This window comes from Nerophis ophidion, linkage group LG01 (genome assembly GCF_033978795.1).
Source record: "Nerophis ophidion isolate RoL-2023_Sa linkage group LG01, RoL_Noph_v1.0, whole genome shotgun sequence".
Lineage (NCBI taxonomy): Eukaryota > Metazoa > Chordata > Actinopteri > Syngnathiformes > Syngnathidae > Nerophis > Nerophis ophidion.
Window position 1 is genome coordinate 5,153,204 of NC_084611.1, and position 24,064 is coordinate 5,177,267.

General features: G+C 42.5%; 2 protein-coding genes across 3 annotated transcripts in view; both read right to left on the minus strand.

The window, feature by feature from the left end:
• The window catches only part of LOC133552924 (gastrula zinc finger protein XlCGF57.1-like), a 30,630-nt gene extending 24,329 nt beyond the window's left edge, over positions 1–6,301 (minus strand). The window contains exon 1 of the mRNA XM_061900648.1: positions 5,925–6,301. Within this exon, the coding sequence (XP_061756632.1) occupies positions 5,925–6,015 (91 nt within the window). The 5' untranslated portion in view covers positions 6,016–6,301. The remainder of the gene's footprint in view (positions 1–5,924) is intronic.
• The window catches only part of LOC133555940 (oocyte zinc finger protein XlCOF6.1-like), a 36,074-nt gene extending 14,159 nt beyond the window's left edge, over positions 1–21,915 (minus strand). The window contains exons 1-2 of one of the 2 annotated variants that reach the window (XR_009807433.1): positions 21,716–21,915; positions 11,073–12,667 (exon numbers count right to left, since the gene is read on the minus strand). Coding sequence is in view for 1 of the 2 variants with exons in the window: in XM_061905470.1 (XP_061761454.1) it covers positions 11,685–12,667; positions 21,716–21,824 (1,092 nt within the window). In the remaining variant the exon portion in view is untranslated. Of the gene's footprint in view, positions 1–10,579; positions 12,668–21,715 lie in introns of those variants that run through there. The other variant, XM_061905470.1, reaches the window with a different exon arrangement.
• Positions 21,916–24,064: the final 2,149 nt, after the last annotated feature.

A 24,064-nucleotide genomic window follows, 5' to 3' on the forward strand; every position in this document is an offset into this window, starting at 1 on the left:
GGGGTACATCAAACACTGCATAGACACTGTAACAATCCGGGTCTACCCCAACTGGAAGCCCTGGATGACAAAAATAGTCCAGGGCTTCCTCAGAGAGAGAGACAGTGCCTTCAAAGCACAGGACCAGTGCCAGAACCTGAAGCGAGGTATCAGAGAGGCAAAAGCGAAGCACAGGAGGAACATGGAAGACCACCAGCAGAGCAACAACACCAAGGAGGTATGGATAGGAATACAACACACGACCAACTTCAGACCCAGTATCCCTTCGGTTGACGGCGACGCCTCTCGAGCGAAAAACCCCTACAGCCGTCACAACACCCCCACCTAACACCCACAGCAGCTGCACCCTCATACTGGAGGAGCATGAGGTGAGACGCACGCTGAAGGCAGTGAACCCGAGGAAGGCTACGGGCCCAGATGGGGTCCCGGGACAGGTACTGAGGGACTGTGCAGACCAGCTGGCCGGAGTATTTACTAAGATCTTCACCCAGTCCCTCTCTCAGGCCGTCACCCCATCATGCCTGAAAACCTCCACAATAATCCCGGTGCCGAAGAAGAACTCCGTCAGCTGCCTGAATGACTACTGTCCAGTTGTGCTTACACCTATAATAATAATATTAATAATAATAACGGATTAGATTTATATCGCGTGGACATCGGGGGCGGTACCTGCATGGGAGTTTGCCCAACCAGTCTACATGTGCTTTGTGGACTTGGAGAAGGCATTCGACCGTGTCCCTCGGGAAGTCCTGTGGGGAGTGCTCAGAGAGTATGGGGTATCGGACTGTCTTATTGTGGCGGTCCGTTCCCTGTATGATCAGTGCCAGAGCTTGGTCCGCATTGCCGGCAGTAAGTCGAACACATTTCCAGTGAGGGTTGGACTCCGCCAAGGCTGTCCTTTGTCACCCATTCTGTTCATAACTTTTATGGACAAAATGTCTAGGCGCAGTCAAGGCGTTGAGGGGTTCCGGTTTGGTAACCGCAGGATTAGGTCTCTGCTTTTTGCAGATGATGTGGTCCTGATGGCTTCATCTGACCGGGATCTTCAGCTCTCGCTGGATCGGTTCGCAGCCGAGTGTGAAGCGACCGGAATGAGAATCAGCACCTCCAAGTCCGAGTCCATGGTTCTCGCCCGGAAAAGGGTGGAGTGCCATCTCCGGGTTGGGGAGGAGACCCTGCCCCAAGTGGAGGAGTTCAAGTACCTAGGAGTCTTGTTCACGAGTGAGGGAAGAGTGGATCGTGAGATCGACAGGCGGATCGGTGCGGCGTCTTCAGTAATGCGGATGTTGTACCGATCCGTTGTGGTGAAGAAGGAGCTGAGCCGGAAGGCAAAGCTCTCAATTTACCGGTCGATCTACGTTCCCATTCTCACCTATGGTCATGAGCTTTGGGTCATGACCGAAAGGATAAGATCACGGGTACAAGCGTCCGAAATGAGTTTCCTCCGCCGGGTGGTGGGTCTCTCCCTTAGAGATAGGGTGAGAAGCTCTGCCATCCGGGAGGGACTCAAAGTAAAGCCGCTGCTCCTCCACATCGAGAGGAGCCAGATGAGGTGGTTCGGGCATCTGGTCAGGATGCCACCCGAACGCCTCCCTAGGGAGGTGTTTAGGGCACGTCCAACCGGTAGGAGGCCACGGGGAAGACCCAGGACACGTTGGGAAGACTATGTCTCCCGGCTGGCCTGGGAACGCCTCGGGATCCCCCGGGAAGAGCTAGACGAAGTGGCTGGGGAGAGGGAAGTCTGGGTTTCCCTGCTTAGGCTGTTGCCCCCGCGACCCGACCTCGGATAAGCGGAAGATGATGGATGGATGGATGGATAGATTTATATCGTGCGTTTCTATTGTTAGATACTCAAAACACTCACAGAGAAGTGGGAACCCATTATTCATTCACACCTGATGGTGGTAAGCTACATCTGTAGCCACAGCTGCCCTGGGGTAGACTGACTGTCAGTTTGCGCCTACGGCCCCTTTGACCACCACCAATCATTCAGTCATCATTCATTCACCGGTGTGAGGGGCAACGGGGGTAAGGGTGAAGTGTCCTGCCCAAGGACACAACGGCAGCGATTTGGATGTCAATAGGTGGGAAGCATAGCCGCTCTACCCACTACGCCATGCCGCCCAAATAGCCATGAAGTGCTTCGAGAAGCTGGTACGGACCCATATTACCTCAGTCCTCCCTCCCGAGCTCAACCCACACCAGTTTGCCTACAGAGCCAACAGGTCCAGAGAAGACGCCATCGCCACAGTCCTAAACTCCTCTCTGGGTCACCTGGAGACGGGGGGGGGAGCTACGTGCAGCTGCTTTTTGTGGATTATAGTTCGGCATTTAACACCATTATACCTGATAGACTGGTGTCCAAACTGTCAGACCTGGGTCTATCGAACTCCAGCTGCATGTGGATTAAGGTGTAACGGTCTCGGAATATCCCTAAATAAAGCTTTAAAGTGCCTTATTTTCGGCTCTCTGCGAAGACACTGGCCATTTCCCTGTGACGTCACACAGTGCTGCCAATGTAAACAAACAATGGGAATACCACAGCAAGATATAGCGACATTAGCTCGGATTCAAACTCGGATTTCTGCGACTTAAGCGATTCAACAGATTACGCATGTATTGAAACAGATGGTTGGAGTATGAAAATATTGAAGAAGAAACTGAAGCTATTGAGCGAATAGCTATTGACGCTATTCATAGCCATAGCATGGCCGAATAGCTGCGTTAGCATCGCCGGTAAAATGTGCGGACCAAACGATCAGGACTTTTGCATCTTTTGACACTGGAGCAACTTAAATCCGTCGATTGGTAAGTGTTTTTTTCGCATTAAATGTGGGTGGAAGGAAACGTAATATAGTTGCAAATGCATCTACAGGTTATCCATACATCTCTGTGCCATGTCTGTCTTAGCATCGCCGGTCAAATGTGGAGACACTCTGGCACATTCAATGGGGGTCTGGCGGCAGACACTTTGGCCTCTTGGGGCCAGTGGTGCAACTTGAATCCCTCCCTGTTAGTGTTGTTACACCCTCCGACAACACACCGACGAGGCATGATGTCTCCAAGGTTCCAAAAAATAGTCAAAAAAACGGAAAATAACAGAGCTGAGACCCGGTGTTTGTAATGTGTTGAAAATGAAAATGGTGGGTGTGTTACCTCGGCGACGTCACATTCTGACGTCATCGCCTCCAGCCCGATAAACAGAAAGGCGTTTAATTCGCCAAAATTCACCCATTTAGAGTTCTGAAATCGGTTAAAAAAATAGATGGCCTTTTTCCTGCACCATCAAGGTATATATTGACGCTTACATAGGTCTGCTGATAATGTTCCCCTTTAAACAGGCACCATCATGTCCTCATGGGTCATGTCTTTTTATTTTTTCTGACTATAATTAACAATAATGTTATATGTGTATACGTATATATATATTCAAATGTATGCATATATGCATGTGTGTAGATATATACACATATATATATATATAGATACATCTCTTATTTTCTATCTTTTTTTACTATTTATATAACCAGATAGTATATGCACCTTAGGAGATCTGCTCCAATTCCGTTGTTCTTTGAACCTGTTACCAACCTCGTCACGTCCGTTGTGTCCTCAGCAAGACACTTCACCCTTGCTCCTGATGGGTGCTGGTTAGCGCCTTGCATGGCAGCTCCCTCCATCAGTGTGTGAATGTGTGTGTAAATGTGGAAGTAGTGTCAAAGCGCTTTGAGTACCTTGAAGGTAGAAAAGCGCTATACAAGTACAACTCATTTATCATTTCACTGCAATACTAACAATAAAAAAACTCCACTCGAACTCTCTAACTCTATTCTCATCCGGAAGAGGGAGGAGTGCCATCTCCTGGTTGGGGAGGAGATTTTGCCTCAAGGAGAGTACTTCAAGTACTTTGGAGTCTTGATCAAGGTCTTCAGTAATGGGAACGTGTTGAAGAAGGAGCTGAGTCGGAAGACAAAGCTCTCCATTTACCGGTCGATCTACATTCCCATCCTCACCTATGGTCCTGAACTTCACGGGTCCAAGTGGTCAATATGAGTTTTTCTTCCCCCAGGTGGCGGGTCTCTCCCTTAGAGATAGGGTGAGAAGCTCTGTCATCCGGGAGGAACTCAAAGTAAAGCCACTTGGAGAGGAACCAGATGAGGTGGGTCGGGCATCTGGTCAGGGTGCCACCCAGGGGCGGCATAGCTCGGTTGGTAGAGCGGCCGTGCCAGCAACTTGAGGCTTGCAGGTTCGATTCCCGCTTCCGCCATCCTAGTCACTGCCGTTGTGTCCTTGGGCAAGACACTTTACCCACCTGCCCCCAGTGCCACCCACACTGGTTTGAATGCCATCCATCCATTTACTACCGCTTATTCCCTTTCAGGGTCGCGGGGGGCGCTGGCGCCTATCTCAGCTACAATCGAGCGGAAGGCAGAGTACGCCCTGGACAAGTCGCCACCTCATCGCAGGGCCAACACAGATAGACAGACAACATTCACACTCACATTCACACACTAGGGACCATTTAGTGTTGCCAATCAACCTATCCCCAGGTGCATGTCTTTGGAGGTGGGAGGGGCCTATCCCCAGGTGCATGTCTTTGGAGGTGGGAGGAAGCCGGAGTACCCGGAGGGAACCCACGCATTCACGGGGAGAACATGCAAACGCCACACAGAAAGATCCCGGGCCTGGATTTGAACCCAGGACTGCAGGAACTTCACGGTAGTTTGAATGTAACTTAGATATTGGGTTTCACTATGTAAAGTGCTTTGAGTCACAAGAGAAAAGCGCTATATAAATATAATTCACTTCAAACACCTCCCTGGGGAGGTGTTTCGGGCACGTCCGACCGGTAGGAGGCCACGGGGAAGACCCAGGACACGTTGGGAAGACTAAGTCTCCTGGCTGGCCCTGGGAACGCCTCGGGATCCCCAGGGAGGAGCTGACGAAGTCTGGGCTTAGGCTGCTGCCCCCGCGACCAGACCACCGATAAGCAGAAGAAGATGGATGGATGGGACGGCGTGGCTCGGTCGGTAGAGCGGCCGTGCCAGCAACTTGAGGGTTCCCGGTTCGATCCCCAGCTTCCGCCATCCGAGTCCCGTGCGTTGTGTCCCTGAGCTAGACCTTGGTCCTGATGGGTCATGGTTAGGGCCTAGCATGGCAGCTCCAGCCATCAGTGTGTGAATGTGTGTGTGAATGTGGAAATAGTGTCAAAGCACTTTGAGTACCTTGAAGGTAGAAAAGCGCTATACAAGTAGAAGCCATTTAATATATATACACATATTATATTTATATATAATGGCCGGCGACAGCCTGACGCCAGATGAAGTCAACAAAAATAGTACTTCATCAATTAGTTGGGGTTTAAAACTACAGGATGTATTAAGTGTTTACTTTCTACAATATTCTAACAAGGCGCATAACAAGAATGCAAATGATTTACATTTTCTTTGGTAACTTTGAACTTCCCAATGATGAAAAGTTGCCAGTAATGAAATGATTCTTGTTGTTTATGAGCTGCAGTCCTCTGCAGGTTGATGTAGACATGTGGTCCAGTCTTCTCTTCACACACTGCACATCTCTTACTCTTCCACAACATCTCTTCTTTCACATCATTATTTATTTTGCTCTTCCACTTTCTTCATTTGACTTTTGCATTCTTTCATCTCCTCTGATGTGAACTCCACTGATGAGATAGCAACTTGTCCAGAGTTTGCCCCGCCTTCCGCCCAAATGCAGCTGAGATAGGCTCCAACACCCCTTGCGACTCCGAAAGGGACAAGCGGTAGGAAATGGATGGATGGATGCCGTCTTCAAGCTAACAGTCATGGCGGCTCTTTGTTTACATTGTTGAAAAGTCGGCTCATTTCTATTTTAAAGACTTGAAACTCAAATAGCTTTTAAACTACGGATCTCAAGTCACTCACCTTCATCTTCCGTCTTTATCTCCGTCGGTGATTTGCTGGAATGTTCTCTTTGACATGACGTCGCCATCTTAGCATAGCAGTAGTCGTCCATCTTCTATCACGTCTTCAATCTTCACTTCAGATATCGCTCCAAACTCAATGCACGTTTCGTGGCTTTGGGAAACACGACTTGAGATAAGTGTTGCTATATTTGCTGTGAATCATAAGACTTTAAGATCGTGAAATCGAAAATTCTCCGAACCATAGCATGCGGTCCTCGCTTCAAGTACATCTGCGCATGCGCTAGAAGCCCGCAACTTACGTTTCCTACCACAGCAGATTTTCTTTTTTCAAAATAAACGCAATTTAAAGGCCTACTGAAATGAGATGTTCTTATTTAAACGGGGATAGCAGGTCCATTCTATGTGTCATACTTGATCATTTCGCCATATTGCCATATTTTTGCTGAAAGGATTTAGTAGAGAACATCCACAATAAAGTTTGCAACTTTTGCCAGCAAACAGAAAAGCCACGCCTCTACCGGAAGTCACAGACGATGACGTCACATGTTGATGGGTCTATCACGCCAAATTTCTTCCCACCCTACAAAATCCCCCCCATTTACTTCTGGGGTCATGATTAATACAGACGTTTTGTTAACGCTATATAATAAAAATATGACGCTATATTATAAAAATACAAACATTTTGTTAACGCTATAATCTCAATCAGTCAATCAATGTTTATTTATATAGCCCCAAATCACAAATGTCTCAAAGGACTGCACAAATCATTACGACTACAACATCCTCGGAAGAACCCACAAAAGGGCAAGGAAAACTCACACCCAGTGGGCAGGGAGAATTCACATCCAGTGGGACGCCAGTGACAATGCTGACTATGAGAAACCTTGGAGAGGACCTCAGATGTGGGCAACCCCCCCTCCCTCTAGGGGACCGAAAGCAATGGATGTCGAGCGGGTCTAACATGATACTGTGAAAGTTCAATCCATAGTGGCTCCAACACAGCCGAGAGAGTTCAGTTCAAAGCGGATCCAAGACAGCAGCGAGAGTCCCGTCAACAAGAAACCATCTCAAGCGGAGGCGGATCAGCAGCGTAGAGATGTCCCCAACCGATACACAGGCGAGCGGTCCATCTTGGGTCCCGACGAGCGGTCCATCCTGGGTCCCGACTCTGGACAGCCAGTACTTCATCCATGGTCATCGGACCGGACCCCCTCCACAAGGGAGGGGGGAAAAAGAAAAGGAGAAAAAAGAAAAGGAGAAAAAAGAAAAGAAGCGGCAGATCAACTGGTCTAAAAAGGAGGTATATTTAAAGGCTAGAGTATACAGATGAGTTTTAAGGTGAGACTTAAATGCTTCTACTATTCTAAAAAATATTAAAACATAATTTACAAACACAAGCTATGGGATGACACATTTACTTCCGGGGTTACGTTTCCTCTTATTGTCATCCCATAGCTTGTGTTTGTAAATTGTTTTTCAAATTTTTTTTTATAATATGGCGTTAACAAAACGTTTGTATTTTTATAATATAGCGTTATATTTTTATAATATAGCGTTAACAAAACGTCTGTATTAATCAAGACCCCAGAAGTAAATGGGGGGGGGGGGGGGGGGGGGGTTTATAGGGGGTAAGAAATTTGGCGTGACAGAGCCTCCAACAAAAAGTGCTATTCCGACCGAGAAAACGACAATTTACCTATTAATTTGAGTGAAGATGAAAGATTTGTGTTTGAGGATATTGATAGCAACGGATTAGAAGAAAAAAAACAAGTAAAAAAAAAAAACGCGATTGCATTGAGACGGATTCAGATGATTTTAGACACATTTACTAGGATAATTCTGGGAAATCCCTTATCTTTCTATTGTGTTGCTAGTGTTTTAGTGAGTTTAACAGTACCTGATAGTCGAAGGGGTGTGGCCACGGGTGTGTTGACGCCAGTGTCTCAGGGGAGTCGACGGCAGCTGTATGGGCGGCACAAGCTAAGAAGTGAAGTGAAGTGAATTATATTTATATAGCGCTTTTTCTCTAGTGACTGAAAGCGCTTTACATAGTGAAACCCAATATCTAAGTTACATTCAAACCAGTGTGGGTGACACTGGGAGCAGGTGGGTAAAGTGTCTTGCCCAAGGACACAACGGCAGTGAAAAGGATGGCGGAAGCGGGGATCGAACCTGCAACCCTCAAGTTGCTGGCACGGCCACTCTACCAACCGAGCTAAACCGCCCCAAAAAACAAGAAGCGACTTTTTACCACAATTTTCTCACCGAAACCTGCTGGTTGACATTCGGTTGGGATCCATGTTCGCTCTGATCCATAGTAAAGTGAATTTTAAACAAGGAATCACCGTGTGTTTGTGTGGCTAAAGGCTAAAGCTTCCCAACTCCATCTTTCTACTGTGACTTCTCCAATATTAATTGAACAAATTGCAAAAGATTCAGCAACACAGATGTCCAAAATACTGTGGAATTATGCCGTTAAAGCAGACGACTTTTAGCTGTGTGTGTGTGCAGCGCTCATATTTCCTAACAGCCCGTGATGTCAAGCGTACACGTCATCATTATGCAATATTTCCAAGAAGAAACTCCCGGGAAATTTAAAATGGCAATTTAGTAAACTAAAGCGGCCGTATTGGCATGTGTTGCAATGTTAATATTTCATCATTGATATATAAACTATCAGACTGCGTGCAAATATTAACATTGCAACACATGCCAATACGGCCTTTTTAGTTTACTAAATTGGGATTTTAAATTTCCCGCGAAGTGTCCTGTTGAAAACGTCGCGGTATGATGACTCGTATGATGACGCGTGCGTTTGACGTCTCGGGTTGTAGCGGACATGATTTTCCAGCCCGATCCAAGCTACAGTCTGCTTTAATCGCATAATTACACAGTATTCTGGACATCTGTGTTGCTGAATCTTTTGCAATTTGTTCACTTAATAATGGAGAAGTCAAAGTAGAAAGATGGAGGTGGGAAGCTTTTAGACTTTAGCCACAAAAACCCACAATGTTTCCTTGTTTAAAATTCCCAAAGGTGAAGCTTTGCTATGGATCAGAGAGGCCAAGCGAACATGGATCCCGACCACATGTAAACCGGCATTTTTCGGTGAGAAAATTGTGGTATTATTGGAGACACCAGAGGAGCTTCGTCCTGGTGCAGCGCGTGACTTAATTCCCTCAGAGACTCTGGCGTCTACACACCCGTGGCCACACCCCTCCGACTTCAGGTACTGTATAATCTCACTAAAACAATAAGCAGATAAGGGATTTACTAGAATTATCCTAGGAAATGTGTCTAATAACATCTGAATCGCTCTCACCACAATCACCTTTTTTTTTTTTAGTCCTTCACTCTAAATTTCCTCATCCAAAAATCTTTCATCCTCGCTCAAATTAATGGGGAAATTGTCGCTTTCTCGGTCCGAATAGCTCTTGCTGCTGGTGGCTAAGATTATAAACAATGTTCAGATGTGAGGAGCTCTACAACCCGTGACGTCACACGCACATCGTCTGCTACTTCCGGTAAAGGCAAAACTTTATTAGCGACCAAAATGTGAGGACTCTTCTTCGGCATGGTAATGCCGGTGTGGTTTTCCCGTGGATTCGTCGAAGCAGAACACAGCATAGGTAAGATAAAGGGTATTTATTTAATAACAAAAGGCTATGAACAAAACACTGATGTAAAGGGATAAGGCAAACAAAAGACTCAAGCGTGAAAGCTAGGATAAAACACAAGGAAAACTAAAACTTGGCGCGAGGACACAAAAGAGTAAACAAAAACATTCAGCATGAAAGCTGGAAAATAAAGTGGCTTAGCGTGAGAGCTAGCGAGAAAATACATACATAGAATGATGAGAGTCGTCACTGTTGCGCGTCGGCAAATTAGGATCCGAGAATGAGTGAACAGAAAAGGTGAGCTTAAATAGGAGGGTGATAATTATTAGCAGGTGTGCGGGGCGAGACTAGCAGGTGGACTGATGAGTGACCATGGTGACAAAGCAAACAGGAAATAAGGAGTCGGAGAAATATACAAAATAGAAAAATAAATAGTGTAGATCTGAGCAGCAGATCGCAACACAAAAGTTGCAAACTTTATCGTGGATGTTCTCTACTAAATCGTTTCAGCAAAAATATGGCAATATGGCGAAATGATCAAGTATGACACATAGAATGGACTTGCTATCCCCGTTTAAATAAGAAAAATCTCATTTCAGTAGGCCTTTAATCTTGTTTTTAAAACAATGGTTAACAAAAGTATCTAACATTAAATAATCTACAACTACTCTTTGAACATAAAAAATATATATAAACACAAGCATGTAAAGAGACTTTTTCGATGGCTGTTGTTCAAACCAGAAAAATGGCAAACATGGAAGAAAACAATCATACATTTTAAACACTACAAGAAACGCAAAAATAGTGTTCAACCTACTTAGTTTTTTTAATTAAAAACCTCTAAAAAGTCAAATTATTACTCTGAATAAAGAAGAAAAGCATGAAGAGTGTAGCTCTCCACCAGGACCAATCCTATTGTTCACCTGCTACTACAATTGTGTGCCATCTCAGGGGCCGCATGGAGGAAAATCAATTTCCACGTGGGCGGGACGGGTAAAATAATGGCATGATAACTTAAAAATATGACGACAACTTCAGATTGTTTTCTTTATTTTACTTTGGCCAAAAAATAGAACAAGAACATTCTGAAAATGTACACATCACAAATAATCACCTTGACTAAACAATTCTAGTTAAAAATTCTGAGGAAAAAATGGTGCATTTTCAACAACACCTTGAAGAACTCCATGTATTTGGACTTAATCTCAGTGTTTCTACAAACCAATTTAACTTTAAGTCTCAAAACATCTAGGATTGAACAAAAAAAACTAAATAAAGCATGAATAAAAACTATTCTATGTATCAACTACCTCATTAGTCATTTCTAAATATTAATCCTGTGCTAACTCAACAAACCATACAAACAGAGGGAGAAACTATTTAAGAGTTTTGAGTTACTTCCTGTCTTCTAGACATAATGTGTATTGATAGAAAAATTAAAGCTGTGCAATGTGTGAACAATTTCAACAAAGCACAAATAAAAATTTCAAAGACTGACATTATTGCAGTAAAGCTTTACCGTGTACCTCTTGCTTGGTATACTTGCTATGCTATTTGCTTGCCTAACAGAATTGCTATTGCGACATCCAGTGGACACAATTAGAGCAGCAGTTTCTTTCACTAAAAAATGCAGCTGAATTTTACACTTCACAAACTCATCTCGCTGGCCGGATTGAACCTGTTATGCCCGAATGTCGGATAGGTGGGACTTGGGTTGTGGGTGTTGGGGGTTGATTGTTAATATCTCTCTGATTTGCACATCCATCAGTCTGAGGTGTAAAAGTTGGCAGTTTGTTATGCAAACAGTTACCCAGCATCAATTATGCATCAACATCAGTTTTGATACATCTCAACTTTGCAGTGAAAAAGGGTGTAGTGCAGGTTTTTGAGCGTGCACAAACTTGACAAATGAGGCCCCAGGTCCCTGGACTGAAGAAGGAGTAACCAAGCACTTGAAGCATCATCTATCTTACTGTTCAGGAAGGTTTCAGATACAGAGAAGACATGGGGTCATGAGTGGATAAGATTATGCTCCAAATAATCCAAGTTTGTATGAATACCTCAGATATTAGTGAAAGAAGCAGTGAGGAGGTCCTGGGTAGGGTGGATGTCGCCACATATGAGCAACATACCACAAACTAAACAGCTAATTGCTTATTTTCCCTTGTGTGTGTTCTTGTGTGTTTTACTGCATCTGCTTTATGTGAGAACCTTTTACAGCACACTGAACAACTAAATGGTTTTTCACCTGTATGTGTTCTCATGTGTTTAGTCAAATGTTGATTTTGAGAAAAGCTTTTGCCACAAACTGAACAACTAAATGGTGTTTCACCTGTGTGTGTTCTCATGTGTGCAGTCAAAGAGCCACTTTGACAAAAGCTTTTGTCACAAACTGAACAATTAAATGGTTTTTCACCTGTGTGTGTTCTCATGTGTTCAGTCAAATGGTCCATTTTAGAAAAGTTTTTGCCACAAACTGAACAATTAAATGGTTTTTCACCTGTGTGTGTTCTCATGTGTTGAGTCAAATGGTCCATTTTAGAAAAGTTTTTGCCACAAACTGAACAATTAAATGGTTTTTCACCTGTGTGTGTTCTCATGTGTAGAGTTAAACGTCTTTTTTTAGAAAAGCTTTTGCCACAAACAGAACAACTAAATGGTTTTTCACCTGTGTGTGTTTTCATGTGTCGATTCAAATGGCTCTTTGTAGTAAAACTTTCAGCACAAACTAAGCAGCTCAAACATTTTTCACCTCTCTTCTTTGTAGAGCATTCAGAGCGTTTGTTGTCAGTGTGAGTCCTCATATCACCTTCACAGTCTGTATCGATGCTCAAAGGTTCTTCAACCTCGTCTTCAGCCTCACTGTCTGATAGTGGAGCTAAGAGGTTGTCTACTTGTGGTTTCTCTTCATCATCTTCAGTCTTCACAGAGACAACAGTCAGTGGAAACTTGGTGTAATCAGCTTCCTCTCGTCCTAGAAGACACTCTCCCTCCTGAGTGATGCAGAGTTCCTCCTCTTCCTTTTTAATGCAGGGTGGTTGTGGAGTCTCCTGCTTCAAAGTGGAGCTCCCCCCTGACTGAGGGGAAACTTCTTCTGGATTACCCATCAGCTGCTGGACGTCTGCAAGACACAAACAACAAAAACACACTTTCTTCTATGTACTGTATGTGTGTGTAGTAGTGTTGTACAGTATACTGCTACTAATACATTGTAAAGTATAAAGTAGCTGCGGCTACATCTCATGAGGTGGCAGTCAGCCAGCCAATGATGTGTCATGTGCAGCTCACGTGACCACGCTGTCTCCTTTAAAGTTAAAGTAGCAAAGATAGTCACACACACACACACACTAAGTGTGGCGAAACTATTCTCTGCATTTGACCCATCCCCCTTGACCACCCCCTGCAGTGAGCAGCAGCGGTGGCCGCGCCCGGGAATCATTTTTGGTGATTTTAACTCCTAATTCCAATCCTTGATGCTGAGTGCCAAGCAGGGAGATAATGGCTCCTATTTTTATTGTCTTTGTGCCTGGAAACATTCAAAAAATGGCGGAGGAAAACAGCGCCGATAGTTCAGCGGAGAAAACATATTGAGGTTATTGCTTCAGTGGAGAAAAAAGTAAGGCCTAAATCATCAAAAGTGGGGGAACTAAGGGTCTAACAGGACGTGTATTTGTATTTAAAGGGGAACATTATCAGCAGACCTATGTAAGCGTCAATATATACCTTGATGGTGCAGAAAAAAGACCATATATTTTTTTAACCGATTTCCGAACTCTAAATTGGTGAATTTTGGCGAATTAAACGCCTTTCTGGAGGCGATGACGTCAGAATGTGATGTCGCCGATGTAATACAGCCACCATTTTCATTTTCAACCCATTGTAAACATTGGGTCTCAGCTCTGGTATTTTCCATTTTTTTGACTATTTTTTGGAACCTTGGAGACATCATGCCTCGTCGGTGTGTTGTCGGAGGGTGTAACAACACTAACAGGGAGGGATTCAAGTTGCACCACTGGCCCGTAGATGCGAAAGTGTCTGCCGCCAGACCCCCATTGAATGTGCCGAAGTGTCTCCACATTTTACGGGCAATGACAGACATGGCACAGAGATGTATGGATAACCTGCAGATGCATTTGCAACGATAAAGTCAACGAAATCACAAAGGTGAGTTTTGTTGATGTTGACTTATGTGCTAATCAGATATATTTGGTCGCGGCGTGACTGCCAGCTAATCGATGCTAACATGCTACGCTAATCTACGCTAACATGCTATATACCGGCGGTGCTAAAGCAGACATGGCACAGAGATGTATGGATAACCTGCAGATGCATTTGCAACTCTATCACGTATTCTTCCACTCACATTTAATGCGAAAAATACACTTACCAATCGACAGATTTAAGTTGCTCCAGTGTCAAAAGATGCGAAAGTCCTGATCGTTTGGTCCGCACATTTTACCGGCGATGCTAACGCAGCTATTCGGCCATGCTATGGCTATGAATAGCGTCAATAGCTATTCGCTAAATAGCTTCAGTTTCTTCTTCAATACTTTCATACTCCAACCATCCGTTTCAATACATGCGTAATCTGTTGAATCGCTTTAGCCGCTGAAATCCGAGTCTGAATCCGAGCTAATGTCACTATATCTTGCTGTGCTATTCGCCATTGTTTGTTTACATTGGCAGCACTGTGTGACGTCACAGGGAAATGGATAGTGGCATCGCAAACAGCGAAAATCAAGCACTTTAAAGCTATTTTTAGGGATATTCGGAGACCGGTAAAATTTTGAAAAAAACTTCAAAAAATACAACAAGCCACTGGGAACTGATTTGTATTGTTTTTAACCCTTTTGAAATTGTGATAATGTTCCCCTTTAACCGTTCGGAACAGTGGTGCACCGAATACGTTTCCACACGGACATATTAAGTAGCGTGCCGCACGTACTGTAAACAATGCACACCAAGGCACAACACACGACATGCTAGCAACGACCAGGCTACGACAACATGCAAAAGCCAGAGCTGGAAGACCCTCCTGCCTCGTTAAGATCTCCCATTCCGGAATATCCCGGTTCCGCGGTACGATACAACAATGAAGGACGATGGCCAAAGCGAAAGTGGTTTGCCGACAATGTTCAGCAGTGGTAGGGTATGCTTCTGCCAACACGTCAAACATGTTAACATATTTAAAGTGACACCACCCCCAAGTGAACATCGCTCCAACGAAGAGAAAGACGAGGAAACATCTCCCCACTCCGTTCAAGCAGCCTCTCCTCTGCGAGTCAGGCAGGGCTAAGGCAATAACAAATGTTTTTATAGCAGCAGATTCAAGACCATATTGTGTTAAAAATAGATTTTGACCCACTTCTATGGTGGAAGAACAATAAGCCCATATATCCTCTCACTGCCAAGTTAGCCAGGCACTACCTCGCCTTTCCTGCTACCTCCCTGCCTAGCCAAACGGTATTTTCACAGCTGGAGACATTGTTACTGCAAGCAGGTCTGCTCTTTCTACAGACAATGTGGATAAACTGATTTTTCTGGGAAAAAACATGAAAATGGAGTGAAAGTCACCAGGGTTAAAGTCATTAAACATTATTAATAGAACAAACATACCCCAATTATCCTAATGAATGACTGTATATGGTTCAGTCCCAACAGTATTTAGTCACTAATATTTACATCTGGCGTTCATTTCACATCCACAGGTGTCACATTGATCCGTGTTATTATCCACAGTTTATTTCCAGTATTACCACATTACTTCAGTTCACTTCACACATTTACTTGCTCGGAGAGCCCTAACATGAGCTTTCCTTGCACATTTCTGAGCAGCCTGCATTTTCCTTTTGGTCTGTGCTTTTGTAGCTTCTTTTTTGGATTTCACTGCCAACTTCTGCCTTTAGTCCATCCATCCATCCATTTTTCTACCGCTTATTCCCTTTCGGGGTCGCGGGGGGCGCTGGCGCCTATCTCAGCTACAATCGGGCGGAAGCGATGAGGTGGCGACTTGTCCAGGGTGTACCCTGCCTTCTGCCTTAAGTATTATATGCAAATTTATTTCAAATAGATTGTTAACTGGAATCAATAATGTGACTCTTTGAATTTCTGTAATTTCATAACATTTTCAATCAATCAATCAATCAATGTTTACTTATATAGCCCTAAATCACTAGTGTCTCAAAGGGCTGCACAAACCACTACGACATCCTCGGGCAAGGAAAACTCACACCCAGTGGGACATCGGTGACAATGATGACTATGAGAACATGATACTGTGATACTGATGATACTGATGACTATGAGAACATATGAGAACATGATACTGTGAAAGATCAATCCATAATGGATCCAACACAGTCGCGAGAGTCCAGTCCAAAGCGGATCCAACACAGCAGCGAGAGTCCCGTTCACAGCGGAGCCAGTAGGAAACCATCCCAAGAGGAGGCTGATCAGCAGAGCAGAGATGTCCACAGCCGATACACAGGCGAGCAGTACATGGCCACCGGATCGGACCGGACTCCCTCCACAAAGGAGAGTGGGACATAGAAGAAAAAGAAGAGAAACGGCAGATCAACTGGTCTAAAAAGGGAGTCTATTTAAAGGCTAGAGTATACAAATGAGTTTTAAGGTGAGACTTAAATGCTTCTACTGAGGTGGCATCTCGAACTGTTACCGGGAGGGCATTCCAGAGTACTGGAGCCCGAAATGAAAAAGCTCTACAGCCCGCAGACTTTTTTTGGGCTTTGGGGATCACTAATAAGCCGGAGTCCTTTGAAGGCAGATTTCTTGCCGGGACATATGGTACAATACAATCGGCAAGATAGGATGGAGCTAGACCGTGTAGTATTTTATACGTAAGTAGTAAAACCTTAAAGTCACATCTTAAGTGCACAGGAAGCCAGTGCAGGTGAGCCAGTATAGGTATATATGTATGTATATATGTATATAAAGGTATATACAGTATAGGTATATATGTATGTATATATGTATATAAAGGTATATACAGTATAGGTATATATGTATGTATATATGTATATAAAGGTATATACAGTATAGGTATATATGTATGTATATATGTATATAAAGGTATATACAGTATAAGTATATATGTATGTATATATGTATATAAAGGTATATACAGTATAGGTATATATGTATGTATATATGTATATAAAAGTATATACAGTACAGGCGTAATGTGATCAAACTTTCTTGTTCTTGTCAAAAGTCTAGCAGCCGCATTTTGTACCAACTGTAATCTTTTAATGCTAGACATGGGGAGACCCGAAAATAATACGTTACAGTAATCGAGACGAGACGTAACAAACGCATGGATAATGATCTCAGCGTCTTTAGTGGACAGAATGGAGCGAATTTTAGCGATATTATGGAGATGAAAGAAGGCCGTTTTAGTAACGCTTTTAATGTAGAAATGTTGCACTTTACATGTACAAAGGTTTTGTTAAGAAACCAATTCTGAGCCTTATCTTATTTAGTTTTCATGTGATATTGACTGCATGAGCCCAGAGCCATGTTTAGAGTAGCTAGTACTTTTCCTTAATGTATTCTAACAGTCTCTCTTTGTCTTCAGATCCCATGTTAGTGTCGTAAACCATCGGAATGTGAAGACAACCCCCACGTCTCTCTCACTTTATGGTGTTGAGAGAAGGGCTTTCTTTTGTGTGAAAAGAGTGTTTTTTTTTCCCTTGCTAGAGTAGCTGATATCAATGTATTGGTTAAGTTGACCTCCTAAAGCTTTAGTTAAACTTGAAAATATTCCAATTCTGTCTTGATGGTCCTTCTTACTCAGCATCTATGTCATCAAAAGAACTTGGGATTGACCAGTAACTTGGATTCCCTGGGAGGAAGAGCTGGTACGAGGCAACACCTTCTGTCAAATTAAAAGATTACAGTTGGTACAAAATGCGGCTGCTAGACTTTTGACAAGAACAAGAAAGTTTGATCACATTACGCCTGTACTGTATATACCTTTATATACATATATACATACATATATACCTATACTGTATATACCTTTATATACATATATACATACATATATACCTATACTGTATATACCTTTATATATATATATACATACATATATACCTATACTGTATTTACCTTTATATACATATATACATACATATATACCTATACTGTATTTACCTTTACATACATATATACATACATATATACCTATACTGTATATACCTTTATATACATATATACATACATATATACCTATACTGTATACACCTTTATATACATATATACATACATATATACATACATACATATATACATATATACATACATATATACCTATACTGTATATACCGTTATATACATATATACATACATATATACCTATACTGTATATACCTTTATATACATATATACATACATATATACCTATACTGTATATACCTTTATATACATATATACATACATATATACCTATACTGGCTCACCTGCACTGGCTTCCTGTGCACTTAAGATGTGACTTTAAGGTTTTACTACTTACGTATAAAATACTACACGGTCTAGCTCCATCCTATCTTGCCGATTGTATTGTACCATATGTCCCGGCAAGAAATCTGCCTTCAAAGGACTCCGGCTTATTAGTGATTCCCAAAGCCCCAAAAAAGTCTGCGGGCTATAGAGCGTTTTCATTTCGGGCTCCAGTACTCTGGAATGCCCTCCCGGTAACAGTTCGAGATGCTACCTCAGTAGAAGCATTTAAGTCTCACCTTAAAACTCATTTGTATACTCTAACCTTTAAATAGACTCCCTTTTTAGACCAGTTGATCTGCTGTTTCTTTTCTTTTTCTCCTATGTCCCACTCTCCCTTGTGGAGGGGGTCCGGTCCGATCCGGTGGCCATGTACTGCTCGCCTGTGTATCGGCTGGGGACATCTCTGCGCTGCTGATCCGCCTCCGCTTGGGATGGTTTCCTGCTGGCTCCGCTGTGAACGGGTCTCTCGCTGCTGTGTTGGATCCGCTTTGGACTGGACTCTCGCGACTGTGTTGGATTCATTATGGATTGAACTTTCACAGTATCATGTTAGACCCGCTCGACATCCATTGCTTTCCTCCTCTCCAAGGTTCTCATAGTCATCATTGTCACCGACGTCCCACTGGGTGTGAGTTTTCCTTGCCCTTATGTGGGCCTACCGAGGATGTCGTAGTGGTTTGTGCAGCCCTTTGAGACACTAGTGATTTAGGGCTATGTAAGTAAACCTTGATTGATTGATTGATGGATGAGGGGTTGATGAATATTAATGAGTATGACATCATCGTGGCGGGAAGATGCTGATGAATATTAATGCATATGACATTGTGAGAAAATGTGGATGGGGTTGTGGGTTAGAAACGGCCTAGTTCGGGGGTCAGCAACCCGCGGCTCCTGAGCGTCATGCGGCTCTTTAGTGTCACCCTTGCGGCTCCCTGGAGCATTTTAAAAAAAGGATTGAAAATGGAAAAAGTTTTGTTTTAGTATTTTTTATTTGTTTTTAGGACAAACGTGACACAAACCTTCTCATTTGTTAAAAAGCCCACGGCTTAAAACATTTGTGTGTACGCTTCACTGAGGAGCGTATTTGGCGAACATCGTTTTGACCAACCGATTTCGGCGGTTCTTGAACTCACCGTCGTGTGGACTGTGACACGACAGTTTGATTACAGTTTTTTAAAATATTCCACGTTGTCCACCAAACGTTTTATGCTGTGCGTGAATGCACAAAGGTGAGCTTTGTTGATGTTATTGACTTGTCGGAGTGCTAATCAGGCCTATTTGGTCAGAGCAGGACTGCAAGCTAATTATTGCTAACATGCTATTTAGGATAGCTGTATGTATTTAGTGCATCATTTTCCCTCATTTGTAGTTATATTTGAGCTCATTTAATATCTTTTAGTGTCATCCTCTTTGTACATAATTTAGTTTTGCATGTCTCGTGACCAGAGGTGGGTAGTAACGCGCTACATTTACTCCGTTACATCTACTTGAGTAACTTTTGGGATAAATTGTACTTCTAAGAGTAGTTTTTATGCAAAATACTTTTACTTTTACTTGAGTATATTTATAGAGAAGAAACGCTACTTTTACTCCGCTCCATTTATCCGCAATCAGATCGCTACTCGCTACTTTTTTTTTTTTATCTATCTGTTGATTTGTTTGTTTTGATTTTGTCAGACACGCATTCAAAGTAGGAACTACGCATGCTTGCATTTCACCAATCAAATGCAGTCACTGGTGACGTTGGACCAATCAAACAGAGCCAGGTGGTCACGTGACCGTCATACGTAGAACCCAACATGTTGAAAAACCTATTGGGGTGTTACCATTTAGTGGTCAACTGTACGGAATATGTACTGTACTGTGCAATCTACTAATAAAAGTTTCAATCAATCAATCAAAAGTGTAAAGGAAAAAAGACACTTTTTATTTCAACCGTACTTCCCGTCAAAAGCCTAAAGACTGATCGCACAGTTCCTGTCTTCACAATAAAAGCGCCGCCCCATCGCGCCTGCGCTAACAAAATAAGAGTCTCCGAAAGCCAGCGCAAACAAGCTAGCAAGCTACGGACTTTGCCGCCAATGTATTTCTTGTAAAGTGTATAAAAACCAATATGGAAGCTGGACAAATAAGATGCCAAAAAACAACGACTTTCATGTGGTATTAGACAGAAAAGAGGAACCTTTTTTCTCCTCCATTTGAAAACCGGGACGTTATCAGCACTATACTGTCTGATTCCAATCAATACAAGTCATCAGAATCAGGTAATACACCAACTTATATTCTTGTCTTCATTAAAGATAGGAATCTATATGTTAAACATGCATGTATATTCATTAAAACACCTTTAACATGTCAACAAAAACGGCAAAATAAATAACTATAAATTATATACTGTATATATAAAGGTATGTGTATATATATATATATATATATATATATATATATATATATATATATGTATATGATATGTGTGTGTATGTATATATGAGGTAGATCACCTCGACTTGGTCATTTATTAAGTAATTGATTAACGTTGAAAAACTTATTGGGGTGTTACCATTTAGTGGTCAATTGTACGGAATATGTACTGTACTGTGCAATCTACTAATACAAGTTTCAATCAATCAATCAATCAATAAATGCCTACTGAGGCTATGGTGCTGTTAAGTTATTGTGGCTCAATTTGCCTTATTTTTTTTTTATTTTAATGTATTATTATTTAATATATAATATTGTTTTAGTTGCTTAAGAGATATTCCTGGCTCTGAATTTGCTCACTGATATTTTTTTGTTTTTGTGCATTATTTGTTGCCGTAATCATTTAACGAACAGGTTACTCATCAGTTACTCAGTACTTGAGTAGTTTTTTCCCAACATACTTTTTACTTTTAGTGAAGTAAATATTTGGATGACTACTCCTTACTTTTACTTGAGTAATAAATCTCTAAAGTAACAGTACTCTTACTTGAGTACAATTTCTGGCTACTCTACCCACCTCTGATCGTGACACATTGTCCGTATGTAACATTGGCTGAATTTCAGATTGGTGTTTGTCTGCCATGTTGTTCCAGACTACAGCAAACATTCCCTACCATACCAAAGATTGTAATAAATCCATTAGAAGAAGACAGTCTGCCATTTTATTTAACTTGGACACACACATCTATACCTTTGGCCATTAAAAGCCAGTCATTTCCAGGAGTTGTCTCACCTTCTTAGTAGCCTCAGACTTACTATTGGTTTATAATGTTGTAAAAATGTGTGGAATAAATATTACATTTCAACATTTCTGTCAACGAAGATTTGCTTCAGCCTGCGACACATAGTCATTTTGATAGTAGGCTACTATAGCTAATATGTATTGCCTTCATTATAAGACTCATATACGGCTTTTAATTTTTTTGCGGCTCCAGACAAATATATTCTTTTGGTCCAATATGGCTCTTTCAACGTTTTGGGATGCCGACCCCTGGCCTTGTTGGTATTTGGAACTTTATACGTTTCCATATTTACTGAGGAGTAAAGTCATCTTTAGTACGAGCGCTAAGAGGAAATGGAAAAGATGGAGAAAGCCTTCAATTCAGCCATGATTAGTGAAACTCCTGTCTCCATCTATAAAAATAGTGCGTCAAATTTGAAAACTTACCTCGACTCCCCTCAGAAAAGTAGAGTGTTTCTGAGTCGTACTCCGATGCCTCCGTCCGAGTCATTGGGTGGGAAATGGGCCCTGGAAGATTACGGAATGGATGGAACATTTGGATACGTTTTCAGACACGAGACGGGAGATATCTGCTTATTCCAGCTGAAAGAGAGAGAAAGGAAGATTGTCCCACCGGCGGATGATGAAAGGACATCGCCCTGCTTCAGTTTCGACCAATCCCCTTCGAGGAAACCCCCCCCCCCCCCCCCACCCCTCCCACCTCGGGGGTTGGAATGTCTAGAAATGTGAAATCCTTCGGCACAATGGGCTGAGAACGACCGGAAGAGAATTCCTGAGTCCGATCCTGCTGAGAAAGGACCAAAAGTCATTCCCCCACAAACCTAAAGGTCTTTCAGATTCGGCGCGCGCACACACACACACACACACACACACACACACACACACACACTCTTTTGTATGAAAACAAAAGTTCTTGAATTTATTTTTGAAGCGTAACCTCAAAGGGGAACATTATCACAATTTCAAAAGGGTTAAAAACAATAAAAATCAGTTCCCAGTGGCTTGTTGTATTTTTGAAAGTTTTTTTCTAAATTTTACCGGTCTCGGAATATCCCTAAATAAAGCTTTAAAGTGCCTTATTTTCGCTATCTTCAAAACCACTATCCATTTCCCTGTGACGTCACACAGTGCTGCCAATGTAAACAAACAATGGGAATACCATAGCAAGATATAGTGACATTAGCCCGGATTCAAACTCGGATTTCAGCGGCTTGAGCGATTCAACAGATTACGCATGTATTGAAACAGATGGTTGGAGTATGAAAGTATTGAAGAAGAAACTGAAGCTATTGAGCGAATAGCTATTGACGCTATTCATAGCCATAGCATGGCCGAATAGCTGCGTTAGCATCGCCGGTAAAATGTGCGGACCAAACGATCAGGACTTTCGCATCTTTTGACACCGGAGCAACTTAAATCAGTCGATTGGTAAGTGTTTGTTTCGCATTAAATGTGGGTGGAAGGAAACGTAATATAGTTGCAAATGCATCTGCAGGTTATCCATACATCTCTGTGCCATGTCTGCTTTAGCACCGCCGGTAAATAGCATGTTAGCATCGATTAGCATAGCATGTTAGCATCAATTAGCGTAGCATATTAGCATCGATTAGCTGGCAGTCACGCCGCAACCAAATATGCCTGATTAGCACATAAGTCAACAACAAAACTCACCTTTGTGATTTTGTTGACTTTATCGTTGCAAATGCATCTGCAGGTTATCCATACATCTCTGTGCCATGTCTGCCCTAGCATCGCCGGTAAATAGCATGTTAGCATCGATTAGCATTGCATGTTAGCATCGATTAGCTGGCAGTCAACATCAACAAAACTCACCTTTGTGATTTCGTTGACTATCGTTGCAAATGCATCTGCAGGTTATCCATACATCTCTGTGCCATGTCTACCTTAGCATCGCCGGTCAAATGTGGAGACACTCTGGCACATTCAATGGGGGTCTGGCGGCAGACACTTTGGCATCTTGGGGCCAGTGGTGCAACTTGAATCCCTCCCTGTTAGTGTTGTTACACCCTCCGACAACACACCGACGAGGCATGATGTCTCCAAGGTTCCAAAAAATAGTCAAAAAAACGGAAAATAACAGAGCTGAGACCCGGTGTTTGTAATGTGTTGAAAATGAAAATGGCGGGTGTGTTACCTCGGCGACGTCACATTCTGACGTCATCGCCTCCAGCGCGATAAACAGAAAGGCGTTTAATTCGCCAAAATTCACCCATTTAGAGTTCGGAAATCGGTTAAAAAAATAGATGGTCTTTTTTCTGCACCATCAAGGTATATATTGACGCTTACATAGGTCTGCTGATAATGTTCCCCTTTAAAAAAACATCAAAAGCTTGGGAAAATAGCGTCTTTTGTTTAACGTCTAACCCCCTGAAGTCCTCACACAATAACCAAAAATAAAAAAACTTTCCATTCAGAAAACATAAGAGATTAATGGGACAGACACCTTATGTCAAAAAGTTTGATGGATGGGTTAGGGCAGTGGTTCTCAAATGGGGGTACGCGTACACCTGGGGGTACTTGAAAGTATGTCAAGGGGTACGTCAGAATTTTTTTTAAAATATTCTAAAAATAGCAACAATTCAAAAATCCTTTATAGTAAATGGGTTGTACTTGTATAGCGCTTTTCTACCCCTTTTTAAAGGAGCCCAAAAGCGCTTTGACAGTATTTCCACATTCGCCCATTCACACACTTAATGAATAAAACTTCCTCAAAATATGAATGTAAAATGTGGACATAAAATGCAACAATGAGAT